Source organism: Balaenoptera musculus, chromosome 2, assembly GCF_009873245.2.
Source record: "Balaenoptera musculus isolate JJ_BM4_2016_0621 chromosome 2, mBalMus1.pri.v3, whole genome shotgun sequence".
Classification (NCBI taxonomy): Eukaryota; Metazoa; Chordata; class Mammalia; order Artiodactyla; family Balaenopteridae; genus Balaenoptera; species Balaenoptera musculus.
Window position 1 is genome coordinate 138,899,215 of NC_045786.1, and position 17,401 is coordinate 138,916,615.

The 17,401-nt window shown below is 37.7% G+C and overlaps 1 protein-coding gene across 5 annotated transcripts in view; it reads right to left on the reverse strand.

Moving 5' to 3' along the window:
* The window catches only part of ZBTB25 (zinc finger and BTB domain containing 25), a 20,998-nt gene continuing 3,597 nt past the window's right edge, over positions 1-17,401 (reverse strand). For 2 of the 5 annotated variants that reach the window (XM_036841657.1, XM_036841658.1), the window contains exons 2-3: positions 8,872-9,051; positions 3,739-5,998 (exon numbers count right to left, since the gene is read on the reverse strand). In XM_036841657.1, coding sequence (XP_036697552.1) covers positions 4,864-5,998; positions 8,872-9,044 — 1,308 coding nt within the window. In that variant the 5' untranslated portion in view covers positions 9,045-9,051 and the 3' untranslated portion in view covers positions 3,739-4,863. Of the gene's footprint in view, positions 138-3,738; positions 5,999-8,871; positions 9,052-10,005; positions 10,532-11,555; positions 11,696-17,401 lie in introns of those variants that run through there. The other 3 variants (XM_036841661.1, XM_036841660.1, XM_036841659.1) reach the window with 3 other exon arrangements.

A 17,401-nucleotide genomic window follows, 5' to 3' on the forward strand; every position in this document is an offset into this window, starting at 1 on the left:
CCACTTTTCTATTAACACAGATTATGGTTGGTAAGAATCGGACTCACTGATGCATTTTTGCATCACACATCCAAAATGTTATCTGGTACACAGACTACTTACCTCAACACTAGGAAGAAAACATTTGGCAGACACTGCTGTAAAATAAGAACACATTCTATAAGCTGAGCTAATAAAAGGTTTTGTTTATGATCAAGTCACATTAATTTATTTGTCATGATAAAATACATGAAATTCACAGTTTTCATTCCAAATGGAGAATACGAAACTTTCTGAAATAATGTTTCTGAAGCAAACTCACAATACATTAGGTGGAAGAGTTTAACCATACAATATATTATTGATTTCAGTCTCCTGTATTATGTGTTACTATTACTAGTACTTTGAAGATTTCTTCAGGGGCCCTTTTTCATTGTACAAGTTTTTGGGGTTTTTTTCTTTTTTTTTGGCCGTGCTGTGCAGCTTGTGCGATCTTAATTCCCCAACCAGGGATCAAACCCAGGCCTTCGGCAGTGAAAGTGCAGACTCCTAACCACTGTACCGCCAACGAATTCCCTTTTGCCTTTTTTTTTTGTCCAGGTTTTTGAAATACAAGTTTCTTTGAAGTATTTTAAGTTGATATTTTATTTAATCTGACTAAATGACTTTATTTGGCACAAAATAGAAGAGTTGATGACAGTTAACATCAATTGCATTGGAGCAATATCTACTAATTAATCAAGTGTGGCACAGATATACACTGAAGCACAAAGGATTCTTCCAGGTCTTGAAGACAAAAATCAGTTTGTAATTCCTTATATTTAAGACAGCCAGGCATAGGACTATATAATCTTACCAGTTTTCAAAAAAGTCCAACCACACAAACACAGAAGTACAGCAAAGAATAAAAATGTACAGATTTCATTCTTAGGAATTCAAAAATTTATAATAAAATACCATAGAGCTACATTTAGTTTAAAACATACAAAGATACAAGTTACATTATGAAAATTCTTCACATGGCCTATTTTTACCTCAATTAGTACAAAAAAATGGATACTTCTCAAGGATCTGAGTTACAACATCAAGAATTAGCCTGTGCAAATAAACATCGGTGGAATTATACATTTTCCAGACTATCTTCTTCCATGATTAATATGTATTTCCTTCAGTTTTAAGTGAAGCCTTACTATTTTGACAAAACATAATGAATTACTCGGTTATTCGCCCTGCTACATTTCTGGTCTCCATCTACTTTTTAGATGACCTACATCAAAGAAATGAAAATGGTATTTTCTCCATCGCTTTTGTTCCTTTTCCTATATGTAAACAATATGTTTGGGGGAACTTTAAATAAAGTTGAACTTGGCAAGGTTTCATTCCCAATAACACCAAAGAATTAATATCCTCCTTGTTAAAGGCTGAAGAGAAATACTGATGGTTAAACTATGGTAGGTAGAATAGGAATTCTAGCAACACTGCTGTTTCTAGAGTATTTGTAAACAAAAAATAAGAATTCTGCCAATTAATTATTGAGTATTAAATAGTACATGACTGCTTCTAAGACATTCTAGAATTTATGAGTTGGAATACTAAAGTTAATAGGTTTAGCTGCAGAAAACATGTAGAATGTAGTTTTCTTTATATGGTTGGTTTTTACCAATAATACTGATAGAACTTAACACAGTTTTAATACAAATCCTCACAACACCCCTGTGAGGTAGGGATTGCTTATAGACACTTTACAGATGGGAAATCAGAAAATCAGAGAAAGAGATAATAATCTCAAGAGATAAATCAAGAAATTTTCGTTTTCTTATAAGGCAGACTGCACTTATCAGATACTGAGTTCTGACAATAGGCTAATAAGGACAAATACTGAAACAGTCCGTTTTCCTCCAGAGAACAACTATATGTGGGATCTAGAAAGAAGGGAAAATTCTAAGCTGATCCAAAGGGGAAATGTCTGTCTAGTACTTGCCCAATACATTAAGGTGTACACGGCATTTCCAGTTTTAAGAGTTTGGTGATCATCATGCAAACCATACTATATGGCTAAGATAATAGCTCCATTTTACAAATGATGTAGTCAAAACTAAAGGGTTTTGCTGGAAGGACTTTTTTATACAAGGTAGATTTTTCTTAGTGAGGAATCATGTCTTAAATAAATACACTCAGGGCACAGTGCTAGTCATAAAACAGCTATTTTAAAAATATTCCTGTTGAATGAATGAAAAAGATAAAACTGGGGTCATTCCCCACACCACTATTCACTGGCTCTCTGGAACCCAAGTTTTGGGATTTTTTCCTATAAAATGGAGTAATCATTTTCCCACTTCCTATTACAGACAGAACACTGTGAAGATGAAGGAAAGAACATCTGCTTTGAATTCCTAATATTAAAAGGAACTTTATGAATAAGAATAAAAATACAGTTAAGCACTCTTTTCTTAACACCCAACAAAAGTAGATGTATCTCTGCTTTAAGTTAATGTTGTCTATCATGGACAGTCAGCCAAAAGCAAACTTTTGCCACATCCAGACTCTGCCCTGAACTGCTGCCCTACACCACAATTCATATGCACACTTACTTCCACCCTTTAGCTATACACACTTTTTTGTGTCAATGACTAATGACTGAGCAAGTAGGAAAGAAAACAGAAGAGAAAAATCAGGAAAATTTTTATCTAAATGAGAAAAATAAGATTTTACTTGAAGAAGGCTAGGGAATATATCTAGAATAGCCTAAGATACATGAAATCAATGTTAATATTTGTGTTCATCCTATGAGATGAAGTCTTTGAGGACAGTATGAGATTGAATAATTACTTAAATGATTTAAGTATAAGATTAGATGAAGCTCTGACACTAAAGAGCAATACATTTGTTTTAACTACTCCCAATACAACTGACTCTGTATCAATAGCTACTTAGATTTTGCTCTTAACACGTCAACCCGGACCCCACAAGGCTTCCCCATCCTTGTCTAGGACAGAAACTCAACCACCTTAGACAATGCCCACTGGTTGTCTTCATTCACTCCTTAAGAAAAACTTATCAGTTCATAATTCACCTAAACTCACTGATAACCCAGAGAAAACCTTTGTGCCCTTAGAATGAGCTGGATTTCTCTTTGAGCTACCTCCTGACTGAACTCGGATCCTGTTGAGGAACTGTGATGTCAGGAAATACCCGAAGAAGTGAGCAGTCAGGAAGGAGATCAAACAGTTTCTGTATGTAGTTAAATTCTAAGCTTCACAAACCAAATTTACTAAATTTACTAAAATACCTGTGAGGTTTAGAATTTAGCAGGGCAGCATACAAAAAAAGATAAGGCTGTTCTGAAGCCTCTCTCTTTTGTTATCCTTGACTATCTAGTATTTTAAATTTAAACATCTCAGAAACAATTTAGGTCTATCCTCTGTGGTGAAGTTTAACCAGCTATTTCCCAGCTACACAGAGCAGGAGAGTCTATCATTCAGTCCACCAATTTTAATTTTTCTGGAATTTTAGCTTTGTAAGTTTCACCAATATAAAAGGGAGTTAAGTTGATTCACAGAGGGAAGGCTGTCATGGATTTTATTTATTTATTTATTTTTGGCTGTGTTGTGTCTTCGTTTCTGTGCGAGGGCTTTCTCTAGTTGTGGCAAGCGGGGGCCACTCTTCATCACGGTGCGCGGGCCTCTCACTAACGCGGCCCCTCCCGTTGCGGGGCACAGGCTCCAGACGCGCGGGCTCAGTAATTGTGGCTCACGGGCCCAGTTGCTCCGCGGCATGTGGGATCTTCCCAGACCAGAGCTCGAACCCGTGTCCCCCGCATTGGCAGGCGGACTCTCAACCACTGCGCCACCAGGGAAGCCCTGTCATGGATTTTAAACATAGTTCTAGGACACTGACGATATCTACTCTGCTGGTTTTATGGACCAGAAAAAAGTTAAAATTGTGCCACTGAAAAATTACCTTTTCAGGTGATGATTAGAAAATTAATGTCAACCCAGGTAGCCTATAAAATCTTCTGATACTGTGGATAGAAAGATAATTTGTATTTTATCATTTACCTCATAAGCTCATGTAAACTTCTGGTCATAAAAATCTCAAACTCCCTTAAGGTCTTTAAGAAAACACTCTAGATTAAGATAACAACACTAGGGTGTCAGTCAACACAGATCTATCTGAATTTCTGTCTCTAACACCAGGGGCTTCTATGCTTATCTGTGTGTATGTGTCTTACTGTTTCTTTAAGTTTTTGTGTGTTTCTGACTCTTCTCCCTTTCTCTCTTTTAAATATTTTTTATTGAAAATGAGGTATGCTCAGTGTTAAAAATAAATAAATAAAGCCACATAAGATGTTGCAGAGCTAGTAAGTAAAAAGTAATTTAAAACTACTCATGATTTGGTATAGCTATGCCTTAAAACAAATGTTTTATACATGATAACATATAGTTATGCACTAAAAACTATTAATTCCCTATATGGCAGAAAATATTTTAAAATAATCCTCATAAGGGCTTAATTCATGTGGAACATTAACCAAAAGTGATAGTCTAGAATATTCTTTAAAAAAGATTTCACTTATTTCATATTCGATTTGATTTTACAGATTCTAGAACCTGGAAAAACTTCCATACTTCTATATTGATTTCTGATTTCTAAATTGTGATTTAATTTATGAAAAGTTCACAGCCCTAACTGAAGGTTACATTTTAGTAGCTATGTATCAATATATCTCACAATAAGAAGATCTAATACATACAACCTTAAAACTATGGATAAATGGTAAAGAAAAAGTCAATAGAACTTGAGGAGAAAAATAATTCATGAATTAAAAAATGCATGTGAGTTTTCTTTTTCAGAACTGATACAAAAATCCTGAAGGAGAAACTGCTACTCAACCAGGATAGTATCCACATTTTCTTGTGTGAGTTCTGACTCTAAGGCACAAGATGAGTCTAACTGTTCTTGTGACAAGCGAGAACTTTTCAGGGGGACGTCAGACCAGCTGTCACAATATGGCTGAAATCTCTGGGCTAATGTATTACCAAACCTTTGGCATCGGTTATATCTGTAAGATTTACCTTTGTGTGTATACATGTGCTCCAGTAATTGGCTCTTTCGGAGAAATTTATGACCACAGATGGTACAGCTGATTTTTCTTTTCCTTGAAAAAGAAAAATTACAGTTTAATTCTACTGGCTCAGTGTCTTTGGAGATCAAAGACACTTGACTGATCTGCAAAGGCTCTGTGGTACCCCGGTTTGAGTGGTCAGGCTGCTGCTCATTATCCTTGACAATGAAGGAGCTAAGCCTGCGGCATTCAAGAGCCTCGCTATTTTCATTAAGTGGATGCACTTCACCAAGGTCGTTACTTTCCAGAATGGAAGCAGGGACACCAAATGGGAGGGATCCAGACACGTGGTTATGGAGATGTTGTCTCAGATTACTACGGGAATCAAAACGTTCCCCACAGTAATGGCACAGGTGTATTTTGATACCGCTTTCGGTGGAAGTGGGGCCTGTCACCTCTGAAGAGGGTGAGGGATGGCTCTGGGAAATCACAGATTCTGGGTCACATCTCTCCTGCTTGATGGACACGGGAGGCTTCTGGTGCTCCTCCAAGGCCTGGGCAGCAGGATGGGCCCTCTGCTGGTCTGCAGTGCCATCATCCAGCCCAATAGCAAGAGAGAGCTGCAACTGGGGGTGGTCACCCTGGACAGCAGCTCTATTTCCATTGTTATTGGAAGGAGCTTCCTTGACCTCCAGCCCTTGTTTGACAGCTGTTTTTTGGGTCGTTGAGATCTGAATGCCATATAAATTTGAGGACTGCACAGTCTCTGGTGAGAACACTTGATTCATTTCAGTCGCAATGTGAGAAAGGTAGTCGGCGTGAAGAAATCGAATCCCTTCCTCCAAACGACTATGATCCACAATCTGTTTTGGCCCTTTCCCCGTGTACATAATGTGCAACAAATAGCTGAATATGTCAGGTTGGATGTCAGTTGGTTGTATTTTTATGCATTCACTGTTAAAAACAAAAAAACAGACCCACACAGAATAAAACAACCCGGTTGGCCTTTTAGTTAACAGTACACAGTCTTAGGCTAAAGCAGTTTCTTCCTAAGAAGTTCTAACTTAGCAATCTGCCTTGATGAAACTCAGCAACAAAAGCTTAAATTTTCATTGTATACCAGTTTTATGGCGCAACTACAAGTCTTCATATATTCAATCTACTGCCTGAAGTTAAGAAACACAGATATTCTGATTAGTTGAACATTTAATTAGTGACTCCTAAGTGATATGCACTTAAACTGCATGCCAGGGAGTAGAAAAATGATGAATAAAATAGGTACCCTGCTCTTAAGGAACTTAACAGTCTATTGGGTATATAACCAAAAGAACTGAAATCGGGAACTCAAACAGATACCTATAGACCAATGTTCATTACAGCATTATTCACATTAGCCAAAAGCTAGAAACAACCCAAGTGTCCATCAGCAGATGAATGGATAAACAAAATGCAGTATATACATACAATGGAATGTTATTCAGCCATAAAAAGGAATAAGGTTCTGATATATGTTACAAAATGGATGAACCCTGAAAACATGCTAAGTGAAATAAGCCAGACACAACAGGACAAATTTTATATGATGCCACTTGTAAGAAACATCTAGATTAGGAAAATTCATAGAGACAGAAAATAGATTCGAGGTTACCAGGAGCTTGGGGGTGGAGAGAATGGGGAGTTATTATTTAATGGCTACAGTTTCTTTCTGGGGTGATAAAAAGTTTTAGAAATAGATACTGGTGATGGCTGCACAACACTGTGAATGTGATTAATGCCCCTGAATTGTACAAATAGAAATGGTTAAAATGGCAAATTTTATGTTTACATACATTGTACCATAATAAAAAATAATTAAAAATTTTAAAAGGGTCTATTGGAATTGGTACTATTTAGAATTTAAATCACACTAACCTTATTTTGGCTTCCAAACTGTATTAATATATCTACTCTTTAAATCGCAAACGAATACAAGTGTAACTTTGAAAAGGTTTAAATTAATCTCAAGCCCAATTTTCACATATGAATCTAGAATTCAGAAAATAGATAGAAATAACTGTGTAACAAGAAATCAGGAAACACCCTGCAAAATTAGGATAAAAACAACCTGAGGGAAATGCTGGATTACAAGGAACAATGGAATCAGTTGATGGACTTACCTTCCCTGAAGCAAAAGTTTGTGTCAATACATCAGAAAGCAAGCGTCAGTATGCCGGCAATCCATTTCTTTAGTCCTGACGTTTTAGGATTCCCTCTTGGGTTTCACTCTTACCTGTGACTCTTACCTCACTGCCATGGTCTGTTGCAGGGGTTTTTTATATCAGCACAGAGCTCTTTTAACTGAGGATTTTTAGTTGCTCAACAGAGATACCACAAAGTAGGCCTGCTACCTTTGTATCGCCTGAATTTAGTTTAGCATGGTGCCTGGTACACAATAGGTGCTTTAAGTGATGAACCAACTCACTGCTCTCAGATGAGGCTTATGTGAAGGTAGTGTTTCTAATCTAGTTTCTACAGACACTTAAGTCAGAGAGGAAACTTCTGCGTGGCAGAAAAGACTACCCATGACCTGTCCCCGACTCTAACCTCCTCTCCCCTTTGTGTCATATATTCCAATCATTCTGATCTACTCCATTTTCTGAATGTGCTAGCCTGGTTCATATCTGCATATGTTTTCATGCATTTTTCCCCTTTGCCTGCAACTGTAACTTTTTGCGTTCCTCTACAATATCTGAAAAACTCCTCCTGATCCTTCAACATTCAGAGCCTCTGTAAAACCTGTTCCAACCTTCTCAAAATAAGGCTGCTGACACTCCACTCTACCTTGTGCAGCAGTTCTATTATAGACATCACAGTAACTATTAATAGCAGCAGCTAACAGTGCAAAGCTCTGTTCTAAGCATTTTAATATTATTAATCCATTTAATCTTCTCAACACCATGGGGTGGGTATATTATTCTAGTGTTTTACAGAGACGGAAACTGAGGCACAAAGAGATCAATTACACTGCAATTATTTTCTTTACATGCATTACCTCTCTCTTAGACTATAAACTTTTTTTTTTTTTTTTTTTTGGCTGCACCACCTGGCATGTGATCTTAGTTCCCGACCAGGGATTGAACCCACGGCCCCTGCACTGGAAGCAAAGAGTCTTAACCATTGGACCGCCAGCGAAGTGCCACCATGTAAGGTCTTTTAAAAAATCATACAGTGTTGCATCACTTTTAACCTAGGAGGTATTAAAGCTATTTTTTCCCAAGAGCTCAGAATCTGGATACCACTTTATAGCCCCCTCCCTAATATCCCATGCTGGGGTAATCTAAATTTAAAAAAACTTTTTTGAAAAAATATTTGAAACAAACGACATTTGAACTGTAATACGGAATATAAAGTGGGCAGAGTTATGACATTGAAACCTTGCTGTGAAAGTGTTATGGAACAGAAATCAATGACTTAGTGATTAAGATCACTGATTTGCATTTGAGTTTAATGTATCAGCTGTATAATCCTAGATGGACAAGTTACTGAACAACTCAGTTACAGTTTCTTTTTCTCTAAAAAAGTATGGATAACAGAATTTACATTAGATAAATGCTTAGTGCTTGTTTATGCTATAAGCCTTCAACAGATTTTAGCCATTATTGTTTTCATTCTTATCTTCTACCATGGACCCTACACAGAGTTTAATGACAGATGCGTAAAAAACTTACAAATTTTTATTATTTCCTAAGGTGATCCCGTAACAAAGAATCCCCAAAATGAGATTATAATAAGGCTTAGCTATATCACAGTATCAAAAATTCTTCTGATTTACAGAAGCACATCCTTACCTTGTTTGGTGAATAAATATCATCTTGAAATAGTTAGAAAAAGCAGCAAGCACTGCTCTGTGGGCTTTGAAGTAGACATCTCCAATAGCAACTGTGCAATCACACAGAAAACCAAATTCTCGCTGCATGTTCAGCTGCTGCAGAAGGACAAGGCTATGGCTAGCTGTGTCCATTGTGGCTCTGAAAAAGGATAATATAGATTTTTTTTTTACAAGGTTGGCTATAGATCACACAAACCTACAGAATACAAGGAGACCTAAATTTAAATGAAATTATTCAACAGTTTTCAATACTGTTAATTTTACCCCAAACTTAGCTAACATTAAATACCCCATTATGACAATTGATTTCAACCCTGCTGAAATGATAAAATGTGGCCTTTTTAAAATCTGGTAAGAAGGTGGCTTGGTGTGGTGACAAAGACGTGAAAGGAAGTCTGTCCTTTTTTATCTATGCAACCACAGTTTCTAGTCCTCAGTTTCCTCACTGGCAAAAATGGGAATGAGGTACTGATCCTTGCCTCAGGGCCAAATGAGATAACTTATGTGTAAAGCACCTTGTAATGGAAACTACTATTCAAATGTTGACTATAAATGTTAATAACATTACAGTGTGTCCTGCCTGGGCTAGAGCTGTCACTGCTCCTTAGGGATCCTCTGTTATGCTCAGGGGACACTGGCCTCCTAACTATCATATAATGTTTGGGTAAATTTTCAGTCACAGGAGCCCTTAAAATAGATGTCAAGCCACATCCCCAGATTCACATGGGGCCTGAAGCCCAATGGGAAAGAACCTAAGCCCTGACCTTAACTGGACTCAGACACATACAAACATGGAGGTTCCCAAAGAAGTAGAATGAAGGATGGGACCACTGGTCTCAGGGGAAAAAATCACGCATGAGGAAGAACATGCAAAAGAATTGTGGCGGAGAAGTCTAGTGTGAGCAGAGCAGCAAGAACATTCGTGAGGGCTCTGGGAGGTGGGAGGCTGTGCCACCTTCTCCTTCCTCCACCTTCTCCACCTCAACTGTGCAGAGAGAAGGCAGCTGTGGTATAAAGGGCATCCCTGGGGTGCTGGGAGAACCTCCTCTAAAAAAGCAGGTCCTAAAAAACGAAATGAAGTTTTCCTACTAACCAGAGAGACCGAAGTCTTAAGGAGGTCAGTGATGAGAGTGTGGGTTTAGCTGTCTGGAGACTGGCAGTAGCTTGGGCAGCAAAATGCTGAGTGGTGGATAATATAATAAAAATAGTCAACGGTTTATGCTGTTTCCTGCGTGTCAGGCATTTTTCACTCATTTAATTTTCAGTTCAACTCTATGAGAAAGGAAATACTCAATGCATCTTACAGATGAAGAAACAATCAGCACAGAGAGTTAACTGACCCAAGATCAAACTGCTCGTAAGTTGCAGAGCAGGGGATTCAAACCCAGGCACTGGACTCCAGAGCCCCAATGTCCTCCCTCTCCACCTCCCAGAAAAAAACACGACTCATCAACTGAAGGAGCCTAGGGAACAGTCTACACATCAAGCACCCTGGGAAGCCTGCAAAGAAGAATCGGGGACAAACCCAGATTTCCTACTGCTTAAGCAAATGTGACACAGCAAAACAAACATTTATACTTATTAGTGGATAAAGTCTAGATTATAATTGGTAAAGATAAAGGCAATTACTATTGATAAAAGGTTAAATCTATTTTTATTAAAACTACATATATAATGTACTAATATGGAATAATATCCAAGACATAGTAAGTAAAAAAAGCAAAATGTAAAACTGTGTAGAGAAGACTACTATTTATGTAAAAGTGGTAGAGTGGTTATTTTATTTTTAAAGGTGGGAGAATTTACACATAAATATATTCTTGTTTATGTACACATGTCTGGAAAGGTTCAAAGAAACCAGTTTTGCTTCTGGGAGGGAAACTAGGGAGCAGAGAGTTAAGGGTGGGGGGAACTATACTGTTTGAATATGTTGAAATATTTCAGACAGACAGTATGTAAAGAGAACAAGGTAACAAGCACCCACCCCTGGGCACAAAAAGTAAACATTACAAACAGGGTAGAGACACCCTGGCATCTCTCCCACACTCTACCCCACCACCCACCTTGCCTCCAAAGGTAACCACCATCTTGATTTTGGTGTTTATGACTCTCCTGTACATTATCACATTCTTACTGCATGTGTTCAGATTCCTTAAGAACGTTTGGTATTGTTTTGCATGTTTTAAAATTTTATACAAATAATATTATACTTTAGGAATCCTGCAACTTGCTTCTTTTAACTCTACATTCATACATTACAATACTGAGCAGGGCCCTGTGGGGCTCCTGGGCACAAAGCCTTTCTGTGTCCCCCATTTCTTTGATTACAAGACATAGCTTTCATTCAGCCTCCATGACCTTCCCTGAATTCCAACAGGCAGATTAAAGCAGTTGTTAATTCGGGAAAGGAGGGGATGCTAGACCAGAGAGAAATAAACAGTCATAGAAACAATAGTGCAGCCTTTGTGCAAGGTCTTGGTTCCCCATCAAGGGATACACACAACAATATCTTTGAGCTGTTTGGAGATACTGAAACCCCCTCCAGGTGGGAGAAGTTAAGATTAACGATGGTATGCTGCCCACAAGCATGCAGACCCCAGACCAGCTGGAACCTGAAGGTTGATGTTGCTGACTCCTACTTACCTCACCACCAACCCATCAGAAGAATGTCCATGAGCTGATCATGCCCTCTTGGAACCATTACTATAAAACTTCTCAGTATCCTCTCCAAGTTGGGATACATAGTTTTTAGAGGCAGGAGCCCACTGTGTCCCCCCTTTGCCTGGCAAAGTAATAAAGCTATCCTTTTCTACTACACCCAAAACTCTGTCTCCAAGATTCGATTCGGCACCAGTGTACAGAGAAACTGAGCTTTTGGCATCATTACTTTTAAAAATCCTACTAATTCAAACATAGTAGTTTCCCTTACTCCTCCCCCTGAGTAAAAAAACAAAACAAAACTCTCCCATACAATCTCATTTTAAAAGCTTTTAGGCAGCAATGAAATAAGAAATAAGATAACAGAACCTACAGAGACCTGAGTCTATCTTCTAAGAATATAAACGAAAATCCAGGTTGTGGGTATTGTTCCAAAAGGCCAATTAACCAAAAGTCAATATTTATTGTATTTACCATTTTCCTGATTCTAAAATACCACCAATTTATAAGGAGATTAAAAAACCAAAATAAAACTCTATGTTGGAGATTTCAATATGTGAAAACATGTCTTAGATTCAATAAAATGGTTCAAATTGAAGTACCTTAAACCAGTCTTACAAACTGTCTCCAAAAAACCCCCCTCAGATCATAAATGTTTTCAACAGTTCCATATATATATATATATATATTTATACATACAGTGCATTAGTATAGTGAACTGTTGAACCATGTGGAAATGAAAATAGCACACTAAAAAGCCACATATACAAAAATCTGTGGTTAATGTTCTATGAGTAACAGTTAAATTCACTTATCGAACAAATATTTTGTGAAGAGAAATTTAATAAAGAAAAAATATTTGAAAGCATGCCTTGTACAAGGCACGGGGACAGAAAAAAATTACGATGTTGCAATCAAGATTATAGGCTAATAGGGGAGACACAACATAAAACACAGTAACTATGACATGAAGTAAGTGATAAGTGCCAATAACAGCAGTTGGAGAACACACTATGAGGGGGAGACAAATGACAGGAAACCCAATGAAAAATAATCCATTTGAACTGGATTTCGATGAACAGGCAGAAGGTGAACATAGCATTCCAGGCAGAAAAAAATAGAATGAGTAAAATCACCATCATTAGGCCTGGGAATCAAAACTGCTCTAGTAGCAACATACATAAAAGATTAGCAAGGGAAAGGCATGGAGAAATAAAGACCAGCAAGTAGCCTTCTGCAATATACAAATAACAGCAGTGGGAATGAAGAAAGGAATACAAGAAGATATACCAGATGGAGACTGACATGACTTGGCAGAGGACTGGATGTGGACAGCCACAGAGAAGATCAAGTCAAAAGTGAGTCTCGGAATTCCAGCTTGGGTAACCGCAAGAATTCATTCATTGCTTCGGGTCCTATTTGCAGAGTAACTGCCATGTGCTAGGTTGATACAAAGGTAGCACAGCAGAATGCCAGAGGAGAGGTACAGAAACTGGCTTGGTAAGAGAGAAGTTTCATTTTGGACACAGTGAGTTCGATGTGTCCACTCTAGGACATCTGAGTAGAAATGTTTAGTTACCAGTGGAGACAACAGGCAGCACTGGAAAGGAGATTCTCTGCAAGAACAAGGCTGAACTCACCAGGATTGGATGGGACTACTGAGTGAAATAAGAGGGGGAAAGAGCTAAGAATAAATCCTTGAAAGACAAGAATAGTACAACTAGACAGAAGAAGAGAAATAAGAAAATATATTGTCATTGAGAGAGATAAAGAAAAGGCAAGAACCTTGGTGGGAGGAGGTGGCAATGGTATAAAAAGCTGCAAAGAAACACAGGATGAGGCCTATTACAAACACCCCCAAGTGTGCTGACCAAGAGGTTTCTGGTGACCTCTGACAACAGTCTGGGAAAGCAGCAAGAGCAAAATATCTGACTGCAGGGGAATGTCAGAAAGCAGAGGTCATAAAGGGTAGGTACAGACAGAACAGGACATTGAGGAAACTGCAGATCAAAGACTTTCAGGCTGAAGAGGGGTGTAATCTCTAGAAGCCGGAAAGAATGCAATCAAAAGTGTAAGTGTAGGGACTTCCCTGGTGGCGCAGTGGTTAAGAATCCGCCTGCCAATGCAGGGGACACGGGTTTGAGTCCTGGTCCGGGAAGATCCCACATACCACAAAGCAACTAAGCCCGTGCGCCACAACTACTGAGCCTGAGCTCTAGCGCCCACGAGCCACAACTACTGAGCCCACATGCCACAACTACTGAAGCCTGCACGCCTAGAGCCTGTGCTCCGCAACAAGAGAAGCCACCACAATGAGAAGCCCACGCTCTGCAACAAAGAGTAGCCCCCACTCGCTGCAACTAGAGAAAGCCCACGCGCAGCAACAAAGACCCAACACAGACAAAAATAAATTAATTAATTAATTTAAAAAGTATAGGTGTAGCAGGCAGCCATGGAGAAAAAAGCAATCTCTTTTTCTGATGGTGGAAAGCAGATGGTTGCAGTAAGGACAGAGAATTTGAGTGTACTCTTAGATGGCACTGATTTACAAACTATGAAGTCAGTCCATATGCAGACGGAAGAGGTGAGTTTAGGCCTTGAAAGAAACCTATTAATCCCTGATGCTGATATAGAGTGTTGAAGTTTATAGAGAACTTTGACACACAATAATTTATTTCTCTTTCTGCTTCAGATGAGATCATTTCTATTTACTTATCTTCAAGTTCACCGTCATTCCTGATCTAACCCATTCTTTATTTCAGATATATTTTCAGGACTAAAAGTTTCATCTCATTCTTTCTTAGTATCTACTTCTCTGCTGAGATTTCCAGTCTGTTCACACATTACAACCTTATTTTGCTTTACATCCTTGAGCATAGTTATAGTAGCTGCTTTAAATCTTCTCTGCTAAATCCAACCTCTGGGTCATCTTGGGGTCAATCTCCATTAATTAGGGTGACAGTTTCCTGTTTCTTCATATGTCTAGTCATTGTGGATAATATCTTAGACACTGTGATTACTAAAGACTCTAGGTACTGTAATACTCTTCTAAAGCGTACTGATGTTTTTGTTTTGTTTTTTGCAAATTAACCAGGCTGAACTTAAACTCCAAGTTCTGCCTCCCCGTGGTTTAGTTTTTTTAGTGCTAGGTGTGCTGTTTGGAGGCTGCTCAACACAAGTATACGTTTAGGGGCTGGCAAGAGATCCAAGCTGAGTTTAGATACAGGATTTGGGGTCTCCCCCCAACATCCTTTCTAGGATTTTCCTCCTTGCTTTCTACCTGTGTGGTCACTCTGAACTCTATCCTCTTTTCTTCAAGCAAGTAAGACTACAGGTTATTATCACAGTTTTAGCCAGCCGTCCCCAAGTGGGGCCTTCTCTCCGGCTAAAAGCCATAAAAATGGAAAATTATTCACAGCTGTTCCATTCTTCCAAGCGTAGACCTCATTCCAGTTTCTGCTTGCTTTTTGTCACTCTCGAATGCCATCTGGTCGTTTTTAAAACTTTTTTTCAAGTTTATAATTTTTATTTGCAGAATCGTCCTGATAGGAACTCAGCCGTCACCCTTTATCAGCAGTTCTAAAAAGTTTTGGTCTCAAGATCCATTTACACTCTTAAGAAAAGTATTAAGGGTTGTTAAGAACTGTTGTTTATGTGGATTATATTTATCAGTATTTACCACATGCAGAATTAAGAGAAATTTTTAAAATTTTAATATATTTGAAATAACAATAAACCCATTCCATATTAATATAAATAACACATTCTAAAAAATAATTTTTTTTTAAGTGAGAAGGGTGGCATTGCTTTATATTTTGCAATCCTCTTTAATACCTGGCTTTAAAAAATACAGCTGGGTTCTTTTCTCTGCTTCTGCAATCAATTTGTTGCCACATGTTGTTTTGGTTCAAATGTATTAAGAGAATTTGGTCTTGGCAAAAGGGAGATACTTGTAAACCCACTGAAAGGGTTTCAGGAACCTTCAAGGGGTCCTTGGACCACACTTTGAGAACCTCTGCCCTACACTATCTTTTTTTGATCCTATGAGGTAGTGAAGCAGGTACTGTATTACTTCCATTTTCTGCTTAAGAAACCACAGGCTCAGAGAAGGCAGGAAAGGTACCCAAAGTCAGACAACTAGCTGTTAAATGATGTTGGTAGAACTTCAGTTCAAGTCTGACTTTAAACTCAGTGCCCTTTCTTCAAAATTCCCATCTAGAACTTTCAACATATATACAGATGGCAGACTTTGCAAATATATTGAATCAAATAAGGGGGTAAATGTTCCAAGTTTATAACATGAAACAAACTCAAATCTGTTAACAAAAAAAGAAGTCATATATATATATATATACACACACACACACACATATATAAGTTCATCCAAATTTGTTTGCATAATAGACCTTTCATGTGTTAAGGCAGCACAACCAGATTTTACCTCATGTTAATAGAGCCAATACATCACAAAGTTATTCAGAACATTTTTCTAATGTAACTTACTTTGCAGATTACTAGCTAGGCTTTTTATATAGCCTTTGCTCATCATTTTTTGACCACTCATTTTATTTTCTTTAGTATGTGGAATAGCCAAAGTTTCCTATGTATACAGAAACATCTTAGAAGTCACATGTGAGAATTTTTGGTGGAAATTCAAAATGTGAGAGAGGTTGCAAAAAAATAACCTATCATTATATTTACAAATACTATAGCCAAATGTAACGGTCCTACATCTTAAAATGCTTTATCTGTTATCAAAGTGGTATTTATAATAATAGCACTGATATTTAAGAGACTACAAAAACCTTGTTTACTTACTAGACTGCAAAACTCTAGGTTAGCTCAAACTAAGTAAGCTAGTACAGCTTAATACTAGTATCTATGTTAGCTGAATTCAAAGTTAGCTTGATATCCAACATCTTTGATTTTTATTTATTTAAAAAAATCTATTATAATAGTTAGACTGGACTCTCAGATCTATGGTAGCCAGAATGATGTCCTGCAATACACAGCTTTTCATTCTTGCAGGCTAAAAGAATCTTTAATAAAAGAAGAAACAAAAGGAGTAAGACATCTGTTTCTTTGGAAAACAAAGTCTTAGATATTTTCTTTGTGGTTCTCACCACTGTGACTTTATTATTAATTATTGTTAAGACATGGAGACAGGAAAGTCGGCCCAGGAATGTGCACAGCTTTTTTGAGATACTTACTCATGGCTATAAATACAAAGGTAAAAGCAGAAATATCCAAAGTGCTACATAATAATACTTTATACAAGGATTTTAACTTTTTAATGTACTTTCACATGATTGTGGTGGTGTAACGTTTTATAACCAAGAGAATGTTTGCAGAAATCATTTTACCCCAGAATAGTGGCTCTAACTGCTGACTGCATGGTAAAACCTTCCATGTAGAGTTGTACTGATGCCTGAGTCTTACTCCAGATGAACCCAAACAGAACTGCTGAGGGTAAGGCACAGATCCTTTTTTAAGTTCCTCAGGTGATTCTAATATAATGCCTCAATGAAGAACCACTGCATTAAAAGAACAAGGGACAAAGGAAACCCTAGAGACCATTTCACAAACTAAAGTTACAGAGATGACGCAATTTCACAAGAAGTGCTCAAAATGTGGGAATTATACCAGTTACATTAAATGAACAAAAATCAACTACTGTAATTCTAATTTTAACTTTAAACTAAAATATTAGCCAGATTAAGAGACAAAAATATTCCCAAACTAGTAGGATGGGTATTGGGGGCAGAAGAGGAACACAACATTTTCAAACTTTTTAAAAAGTCCTTAGGAAAAAGAGGTGTATTTAACTCTCT